Source organism: Cervus elaphus, chromosome 30, assembly GCF_910594005.1.
Source record: "Cervus elaphus chromosome 30, mCerEla1.1, whole genome shotgun sequence".
Lineage (NCBI taxonomy): Eukaryota > Metazoa > Chordata > Mammalia > Artiodactyla > Cervidae > Cervus > Cervus elaphus.
In genome coordinates this window covers 16,477,668-16,501,043 of record NC_057844.1, presented here as the reverse complement: position 1 = coordinate 16,501,043, position 23,376 = coordinate 16,477,668, and the positions used below count along the sequence as shown (strand labels likewise).

Here is a 23,376-nt window from a genome sequence, read left to right as displayed (position 1 = left end):
TATGAACTACATGAGCAGTATACACACATTACAGAACACCATGCACCCAATAAAAAAGAGACAGATCAAAATGTAGTCACGTAGACACAAGTGGGGGTGGGAAGGGAGTAACAAGAAAACAAAGCACTTTAAATCGGAAGATTAATCAAAGCTCGTTTGCCTTACAGCCTTCCACGTGCAGAACTGTATCATTTCCAGGCCCACTCAGAATATCCAGTGCCCAAGTGACCAGAGCTGTGTGTCCAGCCCCCCACCGCACCCTCCCCAGGCCAGGAGGGGCAGCTGCCAGCACGTGTGAAGAGGAGAATGAGAGGAATGTAGCTGCACAGAAACACTTCTGTAAGAGAAGCACGATCACCCGGGTGGAGGGACCAGAATTCGGATGAGCCATCAAAGTGGAGCCGAGACCACACTCTGAGACAAGAAAGGCAGACTGAAATGCAGACTGGGTATTAGAACACACCAGGAAACGTTACCAAATTTTTCAGTGCAATAATGGTTTATGGTTACATGAAAGATGTCCCATTTTGGGGGGTGGGGGGAGAGATGCTGAAATACTCAAAGGTAAAGTTGCAATGATGTCAATAACTCACTTTAAAACAATTAGCAAAACTATTAGATACAATATGATAACATGTTAAGTCTTAAATCCAGGTGGTGGGCATAGGTGTTCATTGTATCATTCCATGTTTCTGTGTATTTGAGCTTTTTTTTAATAATAAAAAAGTAAAAGTATAGCCAAACAAAACAGAATTCATTTTTTAAAAGAAGAGCTATAGGGAATTCCCTGGCGGTCCAGGGCTTAGGACTCTGTACTTCCACTGCAGGGGGCCTGGGTTTGAACCCTGGTTGGGGAACTAAGGATCCTGCAAGCCATGCGGTGCAGCCAAAAAAATAAAAAACATTTAAAAACAGCCATATCTTCATATGCTCAAAAGGAGACCTGGAGGCCTTTATGCAGGAAAGGGTTGAGGGCAACGTTAAGAGTTGGTGCTTTCTCTTTATCATTCTGTAAGCTTAATTTTTTTTCAAAAGCATGTGATACTTGTAAAATTTTAAAAAGCTCTGCCTTACTTTAAACTAGGATATCTACTTTATATAAAATTTCTTAAGGAGAAAGAATGAACTAGATAAAGTATATCATGGAATATTTAGGAGATTAAGTATCCATAGTTTTGCTGAGAATCAGGCTATCTGCAGGATTCCTCCTTCAAAATGAAAGAGCCCAAAAAGTACTCCCAAGTTAAAGTTTAGTGAAATAAATGTATTTAAGTAGCTTAAAGCCGGAAGTCAATTTATTCGTTACTTTTTGCATTTTCCTGAGAACAGTTAATACTTGAAGCAGTGGATGGGGAAAAGTTCCTTACACTGCAAGTCCAGGGACTACTGGCTGCCTCTTCTGAGTAGCAGCGCAAACCGGCTGCAGGGTGTCCCCCGCGCCTGCTGTCTCCTCCTCCATGAGCCTCACACTGCCCTCACTTGCATGTGAGGCAATCTCATGGAGATTAAGAGCTATGCTTTTTGAAGATACTGATAATCAGCCTCTTCACAGGATAGACCCTTCACCAATCTGCCAATTTGCCCTGACATCTACTCCTACTGGGCTTCCCTGGTAGCTCAGATGGTAAAGAATCTGTCCACAATGCAGGAGACCTGGGTTCGATCCCTGGGTTGGGAAGATCCCCTGGAAAAGGGAAAGGCAGGCCACTCCAGTGTTCTTGCCTGGAGAATCCCATGGACAGAGGAGCCTGGTGGGCTACAGCCTGTGGGGTCACAGAGTTGGACACAACTGAGTGACTAACACTCACTTTTTCACCATTCCTACTACATGAACATCAAATCACTTAAAGGCCTCACTTTAGAGGCATCTCCTATGTACTTCTGACATACCAGAAGACCAGGAAAAGTGATTACTCTTTTTTTTTTGCTTCCCTTGCCAAGACTCAGAGTCTTGTTTTCCAACCCCAATTCCATCTCCATTCTAAATAACATTAGGAACCATATGGATGACCCACGTGGTTGTCCCTGACCTTCTCAACTCCAAAGACCTTCGCTTCCATTCCTGCACCCCTAGTCCAAACAGTTTAACTTTCAGAATTACTTTCTTATTAATTGCTACAGATTTTACTACTCTGAACTATTCTACCTCTTAATTATTAAAAGTCGGTATCCCACTCTCTGGCCACAATGTCCTCAGATTTCTTATTTCTCAACTCTTTACTCAAATCACTCTGCCAAGCCCTCCTCCTCTGACTTATCACACCCTCTCTTCTTGCTTCCCACCTCTCTGGCTGTTCTTTCCCTGCCAACCTGGTACCAGTCCACTCCCTCCATCTGTTCCTAATGTCAGCCCCTGTTACAATTCTCTACCCAGACTTCCATGGCTATTCTGCTACTCTCTGTCCTGGGTGATCTTATACAATTCCAAAATATCAGTGAAAAAAAAAGAAGAAAAAAAAAAGTATCAATGACTCCTCAGTTTATCTCTAAACCAGTCTTCCTCTTTATAGCTCTAGAGCAGTGCAGTCCAAGAGGACTATTATGTGAATCATAAATGTGACACATTAAAACGCCGCCCTGGACTTCCTTGGTGGTCCAGTGTTAAAGAATCCACCTGCCAACACAGGGGGCGCGAGATAACTCACGAGTTATCCAGGGTGACTCTTAGACAATTTTGCTCCTTGCATAACATACACCCTAGTTCAAACTATCCCATATATTTCTGTCAATTTTTCACCCCAGTCCAGGCACATTTAAAAAATGCAAAACTGATGGTACAAGTAGCTAGAATTTCCAAGTCCATGAGATTACCCCCTGACACCTATCACACTCTGGCCTGCTTCAGCTGCTCCTTCCCTACAAATAACTGGTGCCCGAACACACCACACCACGTGACCTCCCCAAGCACCTACGGTGCTCCACTCCTGTCTGCAGGCCTCCATGCTACTCTGTCTTAAACAACCTATTTCCACCTGGCTCTCTCATACTCATCCACACAACAGCATTCAGATTCCACAGCTCTCACTGAACCTGCCTTTCTGCACACAAAGCTCATCCCCCTTCACAATTCTTCCACGGTCCTTCCATGGTCCCAGAGAGTCCTGTGGATATCTCTATCCTGTCACCCTTGAACTTCTTGCTTAATGCCTGTGGCGCGCCAATCTCCCCCCACTAAAGTGTGGGGTCCTCAAAGGCATAAACAGTTTTTCATGCCTGAGACATGGCAAGTCCTCAATATAAGTTTATTAAATGAATGAATTAAATAATGGAAGTTAAGACAGCATAACATACCAGATTTTGTTAGACTATTAGGAGGCTCTGCTTCTTCTAACCGAACATCTGAAAACGAAGCTTCTGAAGGTGGTAACTTCTTCTGTTCATCTTTTAAACTCCGAGCAATTTGCTGTATAAAGAAATCAGACAGAACATTAAAGTGTAGTTTTTAGCTGTGTCTAGCAACACGAACACAGTGTTTCTATAAAGTAAAAGATATATATCCTAATTAACGAATAAATGGACTACTTAAGAGAACCATGCCAAAACAGCACATAGAAATGAAAAGTTAAACTGGTAGTATCTCTATTTTCATAAAGGCAAAGACAGACTTTCCTGAACCACTAATTTCAGAACCATTACAAGGTATGTGCTAAAAAGTCAAATATACAAGCCTCAGATTAGAAGCTTAATTTTCAACTTTATATTTAGAAACAAAATACTCAGATTTAAGACTGGATACATTGTGGATGTCAGAAGTGCTTGTATCAAGTAGTCAGCTAACTCACACCATGGTTTTCTCTTTATGTGAGAACAGCTACAGGTTGGTCTTTTTTTAAACAGATTGTTAAAAATTATCTTATGGACTGGAAACTGTCTGGCTCTTCTTCTTCACTGCTTAAAAAAATATCATCAAATATACACATCACTAAGGGGGCAGTGAAAATCCTACCAATTTACATTGGTTATACAGGCGGAGATACACAGAAATGAAGGCCTAAAAGACATTCAGCTACTGCCAAAAAAAAGAGATGGCCAGATAACTATTTAGGAGACAGGCTCCAAATCAATCAGGCCTGTCCTTTCCTTCTGCATGCATAAATCAGAAAGTATAGCTAATCCCCAAATGGCACAGAGATGTAGCCATTGGTGAGACCCTGACCCTCACCAAAAGAAAACAAGCAAGTAGATTCACTGGAAGCAGTATCCTTAAACCAAGAGGTCTATACAAGAAAACACTCAAGACACTGGCCATGTGATGACTGAATAAACATACCAAACGTACTACTAAATTAAACTGGGAGGGGGTATGTGTGTGTGCTAAGCCGCTTCAGTCATGTCAAGTTCTTTGTGACCCTATGGACTGTAGCCCGCCAGGCTCCTCTGTCCATGGGATTCTCCATGCAAGAATACTGGAGTAGACTGCTATGCCCTCCTCCAGAGGGTCTTCCCGACCCAGGGATTGAATGTAAATCGCTTACATCTCCTGCATTGGCAGGAGGGTTCTTAACCACTAGCACTACCTGGGAAGTCCAGGGTCGGGGTCGGGGGAGTATACAGTAAACTTAATCACCTGACATCCTATTAGACAGAATTATTAAAACAGGTACTCTATCTAGAAAACAAAAACTGATATTCACAAGGAGACAAGGAAAGAAAGGAGGAAGGAGAAAGCGAGCACAAGTCCCTGCATCAGGCTTAGAAGCAGATCCATCAACACCAGTCTGCCCAAGAATCTGGCACTGCTAAAGCTCCCCACCAAGAAGGCACAGGCTCCTCCTTCACCAGATAGACGCCGTCCTGAGGATACGCGCCCCAGCAGAGGTCATCTCCGCAGTCCCCTCCTCAGTGCTCTGACCCACGCAGGTGACCCCATGGGCAGGAGGGACATGCTGCCTAGAGCTCTGGCTTGTGCCTCCAGCTTTACTGTGGGCCTGGCCCATGAGGGGGTGACCGGCAGGTCCAAGGTGCGCTGACTGGCTGACTTCCCAGGGTGCCGAGAGCTCAGCACAGGCCAAGGCCCAGGGGCTGCCGTCACTAACTTCCTGGGACAGTGGGTGACACCAACAACTCCCCCAGCCCGCCCCTTCCCATGTCCTGTCTCCACGGCTGTAAGCTGCTGCAGTATACTTGACTTTGTCATTCAAAAAAATAAATCAATAAAAATAAGAAGCTCCAGGTTCTAATTCTGTTTTAGCACTAATACCCTAGGCATTATTTAAACTCTGTCCAGCACTCAAAGGAAATGCAAATACATTTGTAACTGAAAGATTAGTGAGATGTACCTAAGTCTTCAGACCATAAACTGGAGACCAGTACTGTGTAGTTCTGAGGAAACAACCTCCAGGGTTTTTAATAAGAGACCATCACACATGGTTATGTGACCATCCACTCTGGTGGATCATATGTTACTAATCCTCTTCTATGTCACTTACAAACAACGGCCAGACCTAAAGGCACAAGGTAAGAAGCACGGTCAGGCTGAGCGAGTCTCGGCCAGCAAGCTTGCTTCCTTGCCTTCCTTCTTTTACCTACTTTGCTTGATTGTGCGTTACTCTGAACATGGGCGCATCCTCCTCTAGGAGGGTCAGAAGCTCCCATCGCTGCATCCAGCGGGGTAGCTAACCTGGAATCACCTTCAAGGCCACAGTCAACACAGAGGTCTGACCCGAGGAGGGTCTGGAAACAGGCCTGGCTGGCAGCCGCAGAGAGTCTCACTGTCACAGGAGGGCCAGGCTGAGAAGCCAGGAAGTTCGGAACAAAACTGCTGCAGGACACCTGGGAGTGGTGCGCAGACCCTGTGGAGCAGAAGCTGCCCGAAACTGGGGGAGAATTCAGGGACCTGACCAGCCGGGCTGGGCCTAGGAGCCAAATGTGGACACTTCTTAAAGAGAAGGGAATACCAGAACACCTGACCTGCCTCCTGAGAGATCCATATGCAGGCCGAGAAGCAACAGTTAGAACTGGACATGGAACAACAGGCTGGTTCCAAATAGGGAAAGGAGTACATCAAAGCTGTATATTGTCACCCTGCTTATTTAACTTATATGCAGTATACATCATGTGAAATACTGGCCTGGATGAAGCACAAGCTGGAATCAACATTGCCGGGAGAAATATCAATAACCTCAGATATGCAGATGATACCACCCTTATGGCAGAAAGCAAAGAAGAACTAAAGAGCCTCTTGATGAAAGTCAAAGAGGCAGTAAAAAGTTGGCTTAAAACTCAACATTCAGAAAACTAAGTTCACAGCATCCAGTCCCATCACTTCACGGCAAATAGATGGGGAAACAATGGAAACAGTGACAGACTATTTTGTGGGGCTCCAAAATCACTGCAGAGATGACTACAGCCACGAAATTAAAAGAAAAGCTATGGTGCTCGCTTCGGCAGCACATATACTAAAATTGGAACGATACAGAGAAGATTAGCATGGCCCCTGCGCAAGGATGACACGCAAATTCGAGAAGCGTTCCATATTTTTAAAAAAAAAAAAAGAAAAGCTATGACAAACCTAGACAGCATATTAAAAAGCAGAGACATTACTTTACCAACAAAGGTCTGTCTAGTCAAAGTTATGGATTTTCCAGTAGTCATGTATGGATGTGAGAGCTGAACTACAAAGAAAGCTGAGCACCAAAGAAGATGTTTTTGAACTATGGTGTTGGAGAAGACTTTTGAGGCCCTTGGACTGCAAGGTGATCCAACCAGTCCAACCTAAAGGAAATTAGTTCTGAATATTCATTGGCAGGACTGATGCTAAAGCTGAAGCTTTAGCCACCTGATGGGAAGGACTGACTCATTGGAAAAGGCCCTGATGCTGGGAAAGATTGAAGGCAGGAGGAGAAAGGGACAACAGAGGATGAGATGGATGGCATCACCGACTCAATGGACATGGGTTTGGGCAAGCTCCGGGAGTTGGTGACAGACAGTGAAGCCTGGTGTGCTGCAGTTCGCAAAGAGTCGGACATGACTGAGCAATGGATCTGATGCCACTTACAAGAAAAAAAGAAAGCACAAATTCAACTTAAAAACAGAATGCATAATGAAAAAGAACAGATAACTGAACAGAATGTTTGTAAAATACAACTTAAAGGAAGGACAAAAAAAAGAACACTCTAACAAACCATTTCTGTTCAGTTTTTTAAAAATGTTATTTCCTAAGATTTCATGGCAAGTTTCCCTTGATTTTGCATCCTGAATGAGAATTAAAAAGAAATATCCTATCTTCACCAGTATAAAATATACAAACGTGTGGGGGTGAGTGAAAGATTCAACAAGAAGACCCACCTCCATCATGACTAACTTATCAGGATACGCTAGATCTCCAGGAGCTGGTTTGTAGCCCGTGATGTCCGTCTGAATGTAGATGTGGGTCCGGTAGACAAGCCGCTCCTGTACATCTTCTAGCATCTGCTTTACGCCAGCTGCAAATGCCCCCAGCTGTTCAGCTGATTTAAAAACAAAAGTGCAATCACCCATTCCTTTAGATTTAGAAAATACTTTCTTTAAACAAGCAAAAACATTACAAAATTGTCTACAATAGATAAACCAGTCTTGCTTCAGGGACTGGTTATATTCTATTTTGAAATAACTGTCTTCCAATTTCCTCAGATTTAAAGTTGGGAAATAAATTTGCCCTTATATCTTCTTCCTGAGACTCTCTGAAATAACTTCTATTATTAATATGAATAATAAAATCTTGGTTTTAAAGTGCTCTGCGATTTTTAAAAGGTACCTCATATAGCTTCATACCAAGCCTGAGAGATGACTAAAGCAACTTGTTAACTAAGTTAATCCCCATTTTACATATAAATTGAGTTCCACAGATACTAAATGACTTGTTAACATTCTTACAAGGAAAAATGAGTAAAAAAATAAAATGAGGGAATTCCTCAGAGGCTCAGTGGTTAGGACTCCGCACTCTCAACTACCAAGGGTCCAGGTTCAATCCCTAGTCAGGCGTGTGTGCTCAGTCGTGTCCGAATTTTTGTGAGCCCAGAGTGGACTATAGCCTGCCAGGCTCCTCTGTCCATGCAAGTTTCCAGGCAGGAATACTGGAGTGGGTTGCCATTTCCTTCTCCAGGGGATCTTCCCCATCCAGGGTCTGCTGCATTGCAGGAGGATCCTTTACCACTAAGCCACCTGGCAAGCCCCAACAGTGTACTAGAAATGCCCAAACAAAACTAATCATTGCTTCTCTCTGGATTTCAGATGCCAGAAAGAACAGTAACTGCAATTATTTTATTACTAATTTTACAAAGACTTTAAAATTCTTTCCCCATTATTAGTCGCAGGATAAAGTGCATCTTGGTTCAAAAAGAGACAAGGCATCAACCCAAGTTTTAAATATATTAAATTTATATAGGGAGGAGTGGCTGATCTTTTTCAAATTCATTGAGTCACAGATATAATTTAAAAACACCTTTTGGGACACTTCCCTGGTGGTCCAGTGGCTAAGACTCTGTGCTCCCAATGCAGGCGGCCTGAGCTTGATCCCTGGTCAGGGAACTAGATCCCACACGCCACAATGAAGACCCAGTGCAGCCAAATAAATATTTTTTTAAAATAATCTTTGAAATGATCATTTCTACTTTCATTTACCATTATTCTGTACATGATCTTCAAGCACCTCATTTTTAAGTATCCCACAAAGTTCCGATAGAGTTTCTAAGTGAATAACATGAATGATCAATGGCCTGAAGACATCATACAACGACACACACAGTTTCTCCAAAAGTTCGCTAAAATGAAAGAATGAAACATGGTTACCAATAGTAATCCTTTTAGTATTTTCTAATAGTTTAAAAGTCACCCTTAATTACTTCCAGTCAATAAAAATAATGAAAACCTACTGGACTATAATATTCGGGAACATTAAATAATGAGAACTGAAAGGCTGAATGCAATTCTCTGGACTGTTTTTGCTAGAATCAATAAAAAAGCTCAGAATAAGCAATCCTCACAGTTAACAAATTAGCTGGCCCCAGCTGAAAGTCAATTTATTATAATTTTTACTTACATTAGCAATAATCTTGTGTCTATCCTTTCAAAAACAATAAAATATTTCAGTAGACTTAATTTTCCTACACCATAAATAACCTACACTATAAAATAATTTAATTATTTTTAATTTTCCTATACTATAAAATAACCTACACCACTATGAATCAAATGGTGACATTTTTCCCAGGAAAGACTGGTTCAAAACTCTTGAATACATACAGATTTAGATAAACAAAACTCAAAAGTATTCTGGACATGCACCAAGTATTTTAACAATTTTAAACATTTGAAAAGAAAAAAGTGAGGCTGTTAATACTCTTTACACTGTCAACCATACTCTTCTATATATAGACTTTCACCAAAACCATAAGATGTGTTTGTTTCTTCCCCATTATGAGAGTCATAATCTTGGGATTCTTATGAGTCAAAATCACCAATATGAAGAACCCAGAAGTGACTAACAGTGGGTTTGAAAGACACTTTGAGAAAAATAATAAAAAGTATTTTAAATAGTATCTACATTTTTAAGTATCTCTCATGAGTCAGAATCATAGAATTTTTTTTAACTGTAAAGAATTATTACACTTAGTGGAGACAAACGGCTCCATATACCAAAATAGCTCCCTGTATAGGCATCTTACTCTTGTAACTTACCGTTTCCATAATTATAAAAATATGAAAGCATATTGGCCTTTAAGCTGCATAATTATTTCAAAGTAAATAGCCACTGTCTCATCCAACAATACTCTGTTCATATACCCACGAAAATTAAAACATGCCTTAGTTAATTTTAGAGTACTACTATAATATAATAAGCCATTAGCAAATTAAATCTTAAAAACAAGAATCAGAGTCCATGTACCACATACTCTAATTTTGATGTTGGTTTTGTGAAAAATTCATTGTAAAGCTGGTGTTCATCCTGGCACACGTGAACCATAAAGGCACAGCCACTGCGAATCTGTGGGGAACAAACAGACAGCACCTGTGATCAAAGGCACACAACGACTCCAGCCAGCACTGATGAAATAAAGCAAACGTTTTATTTACAAAGAGACTATGCGTATATATTCATAAAACCACTTCCTAAATAACAGAAAACAGTTTTCAGCATAATGGGGACATGGATGACTTTTATTTTCTTAAGTTTTCTAAACTTGTGATAATGAAAAGTACTCTTCCAGTCCAAAGGAAGGTATTTAGAAAAAGAATCTTTATGTACTTTCCTACAGTCTGAATTAAAATCACACTAAATAAAAAAGCACTCCTGCAGCAAAAGCTAAGATTAAACTGTCTACATAACTCCACCAACTCTGAAACTTCATCTTTCAAAAAACAATACTTATTTGTAAATCATCACATGCTAAAAATAGATCAAAATTAGAATATTTTGCCCAAATGAATGCTAATTACTAAATGAGATTTGTCATAAGTGGAAGATTCTGTAAGTTTGTTGATGGTGGGACCAAAACTTATTTACCCACGTGTAGTTTCTAGGGTGTCAGAAGAGCTTAAGAGAAGGTTTAACATTAAACCACAACAAGCAGAAACTTACCAAGGCACAGTGGTCTCTGTTATTCTGGCTGGTCAACTCTGTTACAGTACAAGTAATACTGGGGCCCAAAAGGAGTTCCCGCTGATCAAGGTAACACTGGTGGATGTCAGTTAGCAGCTGCTGGTATCTGATGAAAAGCAAATGAGACGGCAGCATAAACTTCGGATTCCAGGTATGTAAATTAAATCTGATCTTAATCCAAAATAGGGTGCCAAGACTCCAAGGCTATACATGGTTGCTGCTCACTTGCCCACATTAAAAACTAGAAATATTTATGTATATAAAGAAAAAGCAAACAAATCACAATGATCTAACAAAACCTTTATCTTTTAAAGAAAGATTCATGTTCCAGGAGTAGTGGTCCTATATCTACCTCAATGAGAAGAAAATCCTGCTATATGGGAAAAAGATGCTTTGTAAACTCACAAACTCACAAAGTCAGGTCTATAACCTTGTTCCCCAAATTGAGCTGTGTGCCACAAGAAAAGGCTGGTATAGCACACAAGGTAAGTGCTCAGAAAACATCAGGGACACAGCAAACTTAGGAAAGCAGCACTTCAAGGAAGGTAATTTGGAAACTGAAGAACCTGTGGGTACTCACTCAGGTATTTTTTCAGATCGTTGTTCTATCTGTTCAATGAGAGTCTGTGGAATAAAGAAAAGCTCACTAACTTCATCTGTTTTAGTTATACTTTTAATTACTTTCTGACTGTAACAGTAACAGAAGCTCATGTTAGAAAATCTGGGAATACAAAAAAGCTGAAACGTAAAAATCACCTAAAATGCAAAAATTAAAAAAAAAAAAAACACAGTATTTTAGAATATTTTCTTTCAGTGTTTGTATGTACACAGTTACTTTCCTTTTTAAACAAAACTGGAATTATACTATATATTCAGCTTTACAATCTGCTTTTGAAAAATAATATTTTAAAACACTTCCTTTTATTAAATAACTTCCGTTATCAGATGAAAATGTTTGAAAAGCCTTAGCCTTACTGCCTGGCACTTAGTAAACAGTCAGTGAATCATCATTATAAATACTATTTAAAACATCACTTTACATGGCTATCTGATATCCTACTGAGTGGATGTACTCTAAGTCAGACATTCTTCTATTGCTAGTCATCAAGGTTGTTTTCTAAAATCAGCCCAGTGGTTAAGAGCTCCAGGTCATGAAGTGAAACTAGAGGGTTTAAGTGCTGACTCCCAGTAGCTGTCTGAGTCCAGGAGAACAAGGCCACCTCACTGAGATTCCAATTCTGACCTTGGCAAGCTGATACAATGATAATACCTACCTCCCAGTTGGGGGCTCCCAGCACTGGGTCAGAAAAGATAAATATTTTTAGAGACTTTTGTTCCATTCTGCTAAAATGTTTTTGAGGAAGAAATTAACTATTAATACAGTCCATTAGCAGTATCACCTGTCTCACCAAATCCTGAAAAACACTATTACACCTTACTTTGTCAATTTCTAACAGACCAAAAAATACCACTCACCACTGAGCCCTCTTGCCTACACCATTTTTGCTAATCAAAACTGTATCACTGTTGCATGAGACAAGTGCTCGGGCCTGGTGCACTGGGAAGACCCAGAGGAGTCGGGTGAAGAGGGAGGTGGGAGGGGGGATCGGGATGGGGAATAAGTGTAAATCTATGGCTGATTCATATCAATGTATGACAAAACCCACTGAAATGTTGTGAAGTAATTAGCCTCCAACTAATAAAAAAATTAAAAAAAAAAAAAAAAACAAAAAAAAAAAAACTGTATCACTGTTAATTGACTAGCAAGTGAAAGCAACCAACCTGGCACAATCTAAACCTCGAACTATCAACTAGCTGCTGTATCTTCTCTAAACAAGACCAAGTTCCTGCTTTGAAAAACAAAAACTCCTTTCCACTTACTTTCAAGATGGATGCAAGGAAGAGAGTGGGGTCAAAGTCAGCAAAAGCAGATCAATCTTTCTAGAAACTTCGCAACAATAAAAAAAGATACACATACCAGCTCCAGTCAGCTGTATCTGGGATGACACTGGTCTAAAATATTGTACTGGTTCTCTGCTTTTCCTGAATTAGCATGACATGAAACATCCTTCGTGAGATGGTCTCTGCCATCATTCTTATTTCTCATCACACTCCACTAAAGTCTGTGTTCTAGTATCAACAAATTACATGAGGTTCTCCCCAAATACATGTCTTATATGGTTCTATTACCTTCCCTGTACATGTTGCTCTCTCTGTAAAAAATATCCTTCTCAATCCCCTCAAGTGCTCTCTATAGTCAAGCTTTTTAAGCTCAAATATCAGCTTCATCTGGAAACCTTCCCTGAGCATCACAGAAGAGCTAGGTGTTTCCTGCTCTGTGGGCTTAAAGCCCCTCAACATATACTGCTGTAATGTGGAAGGACAAAGCCTAACATTCATTCATGCTCATTTTCCTGGTATAAGCAAAGGACCTAACATATATTAGCATTTCCAAAGGGCTGGCTAAATAAATTTCATAGCAGTATCTTTTTTATGTCAGTAGACTTACTCTGACTTTGGGGGCAGCAGCTCGAAATTTCACATAAAATAGTGTAAAGGCATTGTCTGCATTAGGTACAGATGAAGGATCCTAAAAACACAAGGCGGAGGACAGAGAAGGCAGATAATTAGCAAACAAAAAATTATTCAGAAAATATAACACAAACCATGTCATACGGCTCCTGCTTGGCCTATATACCAACCAAAAGCTTACAGAGAAAAAGACTAAATACTGTTATTGCTACATATAAAATAATTGTGTGGAGCTGCCATCTCTCTCCTTTTTATAATTAAAATTTATCCTATGCTTCAAGAATTTTGCTGGTAAAAAAGACTGAATTCAGATTCACAATCATTTGCTGACTGTAGAACATTGGTCAAATTATTTAACCTCTGAGATACAGGGCATCCATTAAATGGTGACAAAACATGTGCACAAATGTTCTACAGAGCTCAGTTACAAAGTACTAACACATAGTAAGTACCAGTACGTATTAGGTATTAGTTTCAAAATTAAAAATTTTGCAAAATAGAAAAATTATACAATCTGTTCTGTAAACTAAGAGCAATGTGAATGATAAAATGCAATACAAAAATCAGTAGCTCTGAACGGAAAGCTCAAGAAAATATTCTGTATTTTTAGAAAGTAAGCTTAAAAAACAAAATGTATTACCTTTAAGGTTTTATTTTTTTTAGGAAAGAAATGTGCTCAATGACCATCCTATCTAGCTCCACTCTTATTTTCTAACCTAACACTCAGCTAATTTTCCACCTAGCATCTACCACAATCTTTAATTGACTAATTTCTTTCTTTCTTTACTGATTATTTCTCCTGAATATAAGCTCCATGAAGGCAGGGACCTTGTTATCTCCTTTCACTACTGTACCGTTCCCAGTATAATGCCAAGCATTTAGGAGGCATTCAATAATAATAAATTTCCTAAATAGAGAAAATTAAATAATCCATCATTTATAAAGAAAAATACTCAAATCATCCATCATATATAATTCCACCACTCAGAACCACTTTTATCATTTTGATGTATTTCCTAATATTTTCTTTAAAAAGACAGAAAATGTTTCAGTGAGAAATAGTCTGAATCTTTTTTTTATCATATAGTACTGAATTATTTCTCACATTCTTACGTATTCTTTGAAAATAAAACTGTGACAGACAAATACATATGGCCATTTTTCTTATTATAAATGACACTGCAATGTATATTCTTTTTTAACAAAAGGTTAAAAAACTGGAGCTCAGTTCAGCTCAGTCGCTCAGTTGTGTACGACTCTTTGCAACTCCATGGACCACAGCATGCCAGGCTTCCCTGTCCTTCACCAACTCCCGAAGTATGTTCAAATTCATGTTCATCGAGTCAGTGATGCCATCCAACCATTTCATCCTCTGCTGTCCCCTTCTCTTCCTGCCTTCAATCTTTCCCAGCATCAGGGTCTTTTCCAATGAGTCGGTTCTTCGCATCAGGTGACCAAACTACTGGAGTTTCAGCTTCAGCATCAGTCCTTCCAATGAACACCCAGGACTGATCTCCTTTAGGATGGACTGGTTGGATCTCCTTGCAGTCCAAGGGACTCTCAAGAGTCTTCTCCAACACCACAGTTCAAAAGCATCAATTCTTCAGCACTCAGCTTTCTTTATAGCTCAACTCTCACATCCATACATGACTACTGGAAAAACCATAACTTGACTAGACGGACCTGTGCTGGCAAAGTAACGTCTCTGCTTTTTAATATGCTGTCTAAGTTGATCATAACTTTTCTTCCAAGGAGCAAGCATCTTTTAATTTCATGGCTGTAGTCACCATCTGCAGTGATTTTGGAGCCCCAAAAAATAAAGTCTGTCACTGTTTCCATTGTTTTCACATCTATTTGCCATGAAGTGATGGGACCGGATGCCATGATCTTAGTTTTCTGAATGTTGAGCTTTAAGCCAACTTTTTCACTCTCCTCTTTCACTTTCATTAAGAAGTCCTTTAGTTCCTCTTCGCTTTCTGCCATAAGGGTGGTGTCATCTACACATCTGAGGTTATTGATATTTCTCCCGGCAGTCTTGATTCCAGCCTGTGCTTCATCCAGGCCAGCATTTCATATGATGTACTCTGCATGTAAGCTAAATAAGCAGGGTGACAATATGCAGCCTTGACATACTCCTTTTCCTATTTGGAACCAGTCTGTTGTTCCATGTCCAGTTCTGTTGCTTCCTGACCTGCACAAAGATTTCTCAGGAGGCAGGTCAGGTGGTCTGGTACTGCCATCTCTTTCAGAATTTTCCAGTTTGTTGTGATCCACAGTCAAAGGTTTGGTGTAGTCAATAAAGCAGAAGTAGATGTTTTCCTGGAACTCTCTTGCTTTCTTGATGATCCAGTGGATGTTGGCAATTTGATCTCTCGTTCCTCTCCCTTTTCTAAAACCAGCTTGAACTTGTGGAAGTTCACGGTTCATGTACTGTTGAAGTCTGGCTTGGAGAATTTTGAGCATTACTTTGCTAGTGTGTGCAATGAGTGCAATCGTGAGGTAGTTTGAGCATTCTTTGGCATTGCCTTTCTTTAGGATTGGAATGAAAACTGACCTTTTCCAGTCCTGTGGCCACTGCTGAGTTTTCCAAATTTGCTGGCATATTGAGTACAGCACTTTCACAGCACCATCTTTTAGGATTTGGAATAGCTCAACTGAAATTCCATCACCTCAACTAGTTTTGTTCACAGTGATGCTTCCTAAGGCCCATTTGACTTTGCATTCCAGGACGTCTGGCTCTAGGTGAGTGATCACACCACTGTGGTTATCTGCATCATGAAGATCTTTTCTGTATAGTTCTTCTATGTCAGACTAAGGTTATAGAAAATAAACAAACAAACAAACAAAAAAACCCCACCTCACCAGTTAACTCACCCTTTTTAATAACTGATTTGTGAGGTTCTGTAGTGTGTTCACAGTGTATGTCTTCATGAGATGCAAAGCTTTAGAAAGACACTGCTTAAACTTCAGTAAATATACAGGATAATCTTTAAAATTCGGCTGTAAAGGAAAGGGAAAGATTTATAAATATGAAACAGACATTAACAAAGCAAACTTTTAATGAAAACCAACCTTTATGTAAAGCTGCACAGAAAGTTCAAAAGGTCTTACGTGGGTCACACGCTCCTTGAAGACAAGTACTATGACTGTTTCGGTCAGAGCCACATTCTCTGTGCCTGACACAACGCAGGGGCTCAGTAAATATTCGCCATTTTTAGCAAAATATATTTTCAGTACCCCACAGACCTCAAGGCTAATATGTGAGGCTCAGCTAGGAAAAGGATAGGAGCTGGGTGAAATAAATACAGCTATAAATCCTCAGTGGACAGAAGGAGACGGTGATTACACTAAAGGGCTTGTCCCTTCCTTTCCCCTGCCAAGTAATAATTTTTGTTTCCAAGGAAGTAGCTAGCAAAACAGAAGTCAACACTCTAAACAAATCACTAGTCCTTTTAGATGGGATAAAGTTGTGTCAGCCAGACCCTTTTTCTACTTCAGGGGTTTCCACAGCAGCTGAAAGTACAATACTTTTTTACATCACTACTGAAAGCGACTAAGAATTTACCTCAGTTTTTCTTCAAGTATGTGACAGATATGTATTTTCCCTTAGGAAGAAATAATTATTGCATAAGAAGTGATGTAACAGAGATGTTAAGATTTTTTTAAAACATACAGAAATACCATGACTTACATGAGATGAGATGTATGTTATACAATCATCTAATTTGGCCAGCATAGGTATAAATCCTTCACTATTCACAGACAACGTGGGAGAATTCAATTTCTTTAAGGGAAAAAAAAAAGCTTTACATTTTAAGAGTCAAAAAATAGCCTCAAATGCAGCCCATGTGTTACAATACAATAGAGGACAAATTAAAATTATATGGATTGAATTCAGTTTATTCCTAATGAGCTTTAATGGAGCTCTTCATGAATTAGCAAACATTATCCATTGTATAGTTACATTAAAATAATACATCAAGAACCTAGATTTTTCATTTTCTAGTACTTTAAAAAATTTAAAACATAAATTTTCACATTTCAAAAAGTGGTGATTTTCTCAAAGTTAAAACATTAAGTTTAGCAGTCATACTATAAAAGTAAAATATTAAGTAAACATATACAAGTAATAATGAGTATAAACACAGGTTAACATAATATAAACATGATATTTAATGTTTAATGTAATAGACAATATATATTAAAATATATAAAGCTATATAATATATATAAAATATAAGTAAAATCAATTATTTCTAATCTTGATATACAAATAGTTTGTCAATGTATTCCATTGTTAATTGGCTACCGTTTTTATTTCTGTCTCAAAGAACTTTAATAATTAAGATTACTTTTAATAATTTTAATAACATGGTATATACACAGTTATTATAATTAATTTATAAGCCAGAAGCAAAGAAAAATATAATTTACACAGCAGTCCTCATTGTGATACAATGCTTTAAGAGGGCTATAGTTTTCCTCAAACTAAACATGAGATTAGTTTAAGAAATGTTTTAATTAATATTATAGAAACACAACCACAGAAACATTTAAAATGGAATATTTCTTCTTATAAACATCACAGCTTGCCATTAAGATACTATTAAAGAGTTAACCAAAACAGAGATTTTAATAACAAGAATACAATATAAAGACAACTATTATTTAAATCATATGTGGAAAAAATCTGAACTGGTAATGGTATGTCTATCAGCCACAAATAGGAATACCATAACAACAAGCAAACTGTTAAGTTAAAAATACCACTCAAGCCAATTTATAAGTTTAAAGATTATACTCAGGAGGGGGAAATAGATTAAAAAAAAAAAAAAACAATGCTTACTGTGTTAATAGTTTCCAATTCATTAAAATAGGAAAGTTTTTGTTGAATGTTTTCGGCCAGATCAACAAGTTCCGACTTGCAGTTTTTTAAAAGAGAAAAATCAATTATTACAAGAATATAAGAATCAAAACTCCAGTCTCAAAATTACATTGAAGAGGTTTGTATCAGTCACACAGGTTTATATTAGATATATAGTTTCACAATAATGCCCAAAGATTTCTGCAATCATGGGCTAAAATAAGCAATGATTCTTACAGTAAATTATATAAGCTCTTTTTACAAAATAACAAAGCATTGCCTTTTAAAAACCATACAAAATACACACAGAGACATCTCTGAGATAAATAGAGTAACTTAAATATTCTATCTTTAAGTCACATGTTTAAGTGCAATTTAGATCTGCTCATCATTTCATAAACCCCACCATTACTACAATCACTACCCCTTGCTTGAAAAGTGTCAACAAGGAATTCCTGGGTGGTCCAGTAGTTAGGACTCAGTGCTTTCACTGCCAAGGCTGGGGTTCACTCCCTGGTCAGGGAATTAAGATTTGTAAGCCACGCAGTGTGGCCAAAAATAAAGTGTCAGTAATAAAGAGTAGACAGAGCAAACGAAATATCCTCTTCACTCTGAAACTGTACTGAGACCTAACAGCTCAAAACATCCGAGAGCTTGCCAGGGCCCCCGCTCATACAAGCTTAAAAGCAGGCTGTCAAAGTAACCATTTGCATGCTTACAAATGCAAGTCTCTTACAGAGCAGTGTTCAAAATTAAGGAAATCAAAATTAAGTTATATTCATTTATTTAAAAACATTAAATATAGTCACTGACATTCTCTCTTCTTCCAAATTACCTGCTCTTTCAGGAGCTGTTCACAGGCTTCATGTAGGGTTCCTGTCTTATTGGACACAAAAAGATACTGTTTCTGCAATGATTCCAGATGCTGAAGAGCACTGTTTACATCATTCAATATAGCATCACACTGCTCCTGAAACCCAGACAAGTAATCCCTCATCTGTCTAGAAAACAGAACCAAAAGGGGATTGGCAATAGTATTTTCCCCCAATAAGCATAGATAATAAACAACAAAATCTTGTTTTTCCCCCAAATGCTTGCATTTCAGAAGGAAAGTCTGACCTAGTCACAAACATTTATTAATTCAGAAATGTAGCAAAAACTATGTCACAAACTGTTTCAATGCTTAAAGAGGAAAATTACTGAAACTATGAGCAAGGAAAGGAATCAGCCTTGGAGCCATAAACTGGCTTTTCACATGTAGGTCAATAAATCACGGGCTCAGCTCTCAAAGACTGGGACACCAGGGCCACCAAGGTCATCAAGCAGGTCCATCCCTCAGGTCAAGTCTGCCTTTGAGGGACAAAGTCACAGGAAGAATTCTGAACTTGGAAGATGTGAGTCCAAGTCCCAGTTCTGCCCAAGTCTCAATGACATTAGGCAACGATTCAATATTTCCAAGTTCCAGTTTACTTACTTATAAAATGGGGATAATGCTGCTATGAAGACTAAATGGAATCATACATAAAAGAGCCTAATACTAGTGCCTAGCAACAGTTGTCACTTAATGTTAAATGAATGCAAATGTTCAACCCAGAGCCCCCAAATCAGCTAGAGATCATACAGTCACTTCCTCCATGCCGTCAATATACGCAAACAAAACAACACAGCACACGCCCAGTCCAGTCGGCCATCCCTAAAGTCTCTTGGGTCTCTCCCGCTAAAGAAAAGACAGCAGAGTTCCTCACAACACTCCCACTTCATTTAAAGTTATCTAAAAATCAAAGTCTCTCCCTCCTAACCTGCTAACTGACTTTTCTTTTAATCACACAACTTTCACTACCAGTTGTAATGACCTACATCTTCTCTACCTATCCTTAAAGAACATGTGACTATTCAAGTTTTCTTTGTACCTTAATTTTATTTAAAGACACAGATTACAAAATGCTTCAGATGATCTAAAAATCAGGATAGCCAACAAATGAGAGCACATACCTATATTTAGTTCCTTCATCCTGATCCATCTGAGTTTGTAGCTTTGCAAACCATGAGAAAAACTGGAAAAATAGAGTATTATGTTGTCAATAAAACTACAACAAAGTGAAGAGTGGCTACATGCTAAACAGCAAGTCAGAAGGGCAGACACTAAGTCGTATTGTTTGGGGCTCAGATATTAAAAGTTTTAAGCCAGGAGATGATAACTCAATTGCATGGTCAGTGTCTATATGCTAGCAAAAGCAAAGTATCTTAAAAACACTGGCCACATTCAGAGTCAAATAATAAGAGTATTAACAAGACAATATGTATTAACAGGAATAAATATTTCTTCTTAAGAGGTTATTCCCTACTTGCTGCTGCTGCTAAGTCGCTTCAGCCGTGTCCGACTCTGTGTGACCCCATAGAGAGCAGCCCACCAGGCTCCCCCGTCCCTCAGCTTCTCCAAGCAAGAACACTAGAGTGGGTTGCCATTTCCTTCTCCAATGCATCAAAGTGAAAAGTGAAAGTGAAGTCACTCCGTCGTGTCCGACTCTTAGCGACCCCATGGACTGCAGCCCACCAGGCTCCTCCGTCCATGGGATTCTCCCGGCAAGAGAACTAGAGTGGGTTGCCATTGCCTTCTCCTGCCTACTTGCTAATTTGCCTAATATGAGTAGGTAACATAGGGCTTCAGGCAAATATTAACATTATCTAATAATAATTGTGAGACTGTAAGCTCAGAAATAATATAAAGGAGTGGTTTAAAAACATAGCTTTTGCATCAACTAAACCTGGATTTGAATTCTGGGCCCATCATCAAGTTGTATACTTAAAATGAGTACATTTTCATTATATGTAAATTATAACTCAATGTATTAGATTTTTTTAATTTAAAGAGAGATGCTGCTGCTGCTGCTAAGTCGCTTCAGTCGTGTCCGACTCTGTGCAACCCCATAGACGGCAGCCCACCAGGCTCCCCCGTCCCTGGGATTCTCCAGGCAAGAACACTGGGGAGGGGTGCCATTGACTTCTCCGTTCAAGAGAGAGAGGCAAGTGCAAATTTAATCCAGATTTTTTCCTCAAATACTCCAAATAAATTCATAGACATGGTGCAAGATTATCTTCTATAGTTCTCACGTGGGATCTGAAGTCAAAGGTATGCTTTATTCTCCCAAGATATTACACCCGCCAAGTACCTTGGCTTTGGTTCACTGAACCGTGACTATAAGAGATGGAGGTGACTTTCAGATCCAGGTTGGCCTAACTCAAGAGCCAGAGCTTTTCATCCCTCTGCAGCACTGCCCTTCCTGCTAAGTGTGTGTGCAATTCAGCACCTCTGCTCCATGTTTCACTTGGTAACCGCCTCAGCTTTGATTTTTTTTTCAAACTCAAGTTATAGTTGAGTTAAATTTATAGCTGGGAACAAGTAACAAGCAAAAAAACAATAGACTACATATGCTAAATTACTGAAAAATAACCGTAAGTGTTCGTCTAAAGAGAATACTGAGGTTTTTAAGAAAGAGATGACCTAGCAACAAGTGGGGGCAGGTCTGTGTATGTCCAGGTGATCACACTCGCATGCTGAGGGGGCACACATTAACACAGACACACACTGGGAGGAGGTCAGAAAGGCGTAAAATATCAAAACCTTAATAAATGTAACAGTCTATCAACATTCGGACTTGGAATATCATATTTTTATCTGTACCGCAAATAAAACTGGGCAACAGGTTCACTTAAGACACTTAAGAAATAGCCACCACTAACACAAAATCACAAAATCAAGACTGTTCTAGAAAGAGATACTGCTTTGGGCAAGATCCCTGGTGTTTTCCTTACCTGCTGCATATAATACATCCTTCTCCCACACACACAAAAAAGTTCTAGAAAGATTTTAACTACAATTTTAAAAGGTCAAAAGTCTTAACTAGGGCCTTTTTTTATTAGCCCTCTCTTGAGACATTTGAAACAATAAATATTCTTAGAAGAAAAAGCTGCCATTCACCTGCTGTGCAGTTTCGATTCTTTCTTCTTCCATGTCTAAGGACGTGAATCCCTTCAAGAGAATGTCTTCTGTAGATTCGGGAACTACTGAAGTCTGTGCAATGGGCAGTGACTGGGAGGTTAAACTGCATAAATCTTCAATAGGGAGCTTGAAAAAAAAAAGAGTCACAAAGAGATTCAAATAAATTGAAAATTCTCTGAACTTAACTCAAAATTAGTAGTCCATCTCAGTTGTTATGAAAGAGAAATGTTTTCCATTAAATCATCTGAGGTTAGTTAAGTGCCATATAATACTAACACTTATAGTTAGGCTCTCTCTATGGTGACACAGCCATAAAGAATCTGCCTCTCAACACAGGAGACACAAAAGATGTGTGTTCGATCGCTGGGTTGGGAAGATCCTCTGCAGGAGGAAATGGCAACCCACTCCAGAATTCTTGCCTGGAAAATTCCATGGACAGAGGACCCTGGCAGGCTACAGTCCTTGGGGTCGCCAAGAGTCAGACATGACTGAGCAACTGAGCACACACACGTATTAAATGCTAGTCTCAAAATGCAAACAGGATACCAATATCCCATTAGTAAAGTTTTAGACTTACCTTTTGAAAACTGGTGGTGAATCTACTAATTGGCACACATTTTCCTACTGGAACCTCTGGTGAACTAGCACCAGTCAAAGGCAAACCCTGTGTGCTAATGAAAGGAGCTGCCCTCTCAGGTATCAGCACGGAAGACTGACCTCCTTAACACCAACCAACAGAAAACAAAGTGTACCCAAAAATCAATGACCAACAACTGCACCTCCTTCCACTATTTCTACACAGCTGACATACTTCCCCCACATCTTCCAGCTGACAGATTTTGAAATTACAACTGAAGAGAAAGAATTTCAGTGTCCCATCAGAGTCCTAAGAGCCTCACTTTGATGCCATCAGACCCAGAATACTGTCTAGTTCTCCATTACCAAAGATAGTCCCGGTGTTCATTTGCCTAGAGTCACATAGGCAGGCTGTTTTTAGACCTAAAAGGGAGGGGGTTGGCGGGTGGGGTGTGATTGCTGGGGAAAGTAGAAAAAGCCCCAACTATTTCTTTTCAATCCCAGTTTTCAACCCTTAGGGCATGACATCTAGGGTCTAGCAATAAAAGACCTTAATCCAAGGTTTTAGGAAATTGCTTCCTATTTTTCTAGATACAGAAATTTCTTCTGAAGGCAGTATTTTCTTTTTAAAGCTAAAATAAAATAAGGGAGATGCAAAATGCACCATCATTAGTTTAGAAATATGACCCTTTAAATGTAGGGGATTTTGTACTTGGGTTCACGTGGGGCTGTCCTCTCAGCCATGGTAAATAAAGCACTTTATAGCACAGCCTGCTTTGAACCCTGCTCCTGGCTCCCTACTTTTTCAGCCATGCAGCTTTCGGG

The 23,376-nt window shown here is 39.3% G+C and overlaps 1 protein-coding gene and 1 non-coding gene across 3 annotated transcripts in view; one reads left to right on the top strand and one right to left on the bottom strand.

The window, feature by feature from the left end:
- COG3 (component of oligomeric golgi complex 3) overlaps positions 1–23,376 on the bottom strand; it is a 60,184-nt gene that overhangs the window by 28,482 nt on the left and 8,326 nt on the right. For both annotated transcript variants that reach the window (XM_043891711.1, XM_043891712.1), the window contains exons 2-14: positions 21,955–22,101; positions 19,968–20,029; positions 18,811–18,976; positions 17,958–18,032; positions 16,803–16,895; positions 15,986–16,111; positions 13,089–13,169; positions 11,160–11,203; positions 10,559–10,685; positions 9,873–9,964; positions 8,602–8,741; positions 7,288–7,448; positions 3,292–3,403 (exon numbers count right to left, since the gene is read on the bottom strand). In XM_043891711.1, coding sequence (XP_043747646.1) covers positions 3,292–3,403; positions 7,288–7,448; positions 8,602–8,741; positions 9,873–9,964; positions 10,559–10,685; positions 11,160–11,203; positions 13,089–13,169; positions 15,986–16,111; positions 16,803–16,895; positions 17,958–18,032; positions 18,811–18,976; positions 19,968–20,029; positions 21,955–22,101 — 1,426 coding nt within the window. The remainder of the gene's footprint in view (positions 1–3,291; positions 3,404–7,287; positions 7,449–8,601; positions 8,742–9,872; positions 9,965–10,558; positions 10,686–11,159; positions 11,204–13,088; positions 13,170–15,985; positions 16,112–16,802; positions 16,896–17,957; positions 18,033–18,810; positions 18,977–19,967; positions 20,030–21,954; positions 22,102–23,376) is intronic.
- LOC122687171 lies at positions 6,375–6,481 on the top strand. Its single transcript, XR_006339064.1, has one exon. It is a non-coding gene; the product is annotated as a U6 spliceosomal RNA (small nuclear RNA).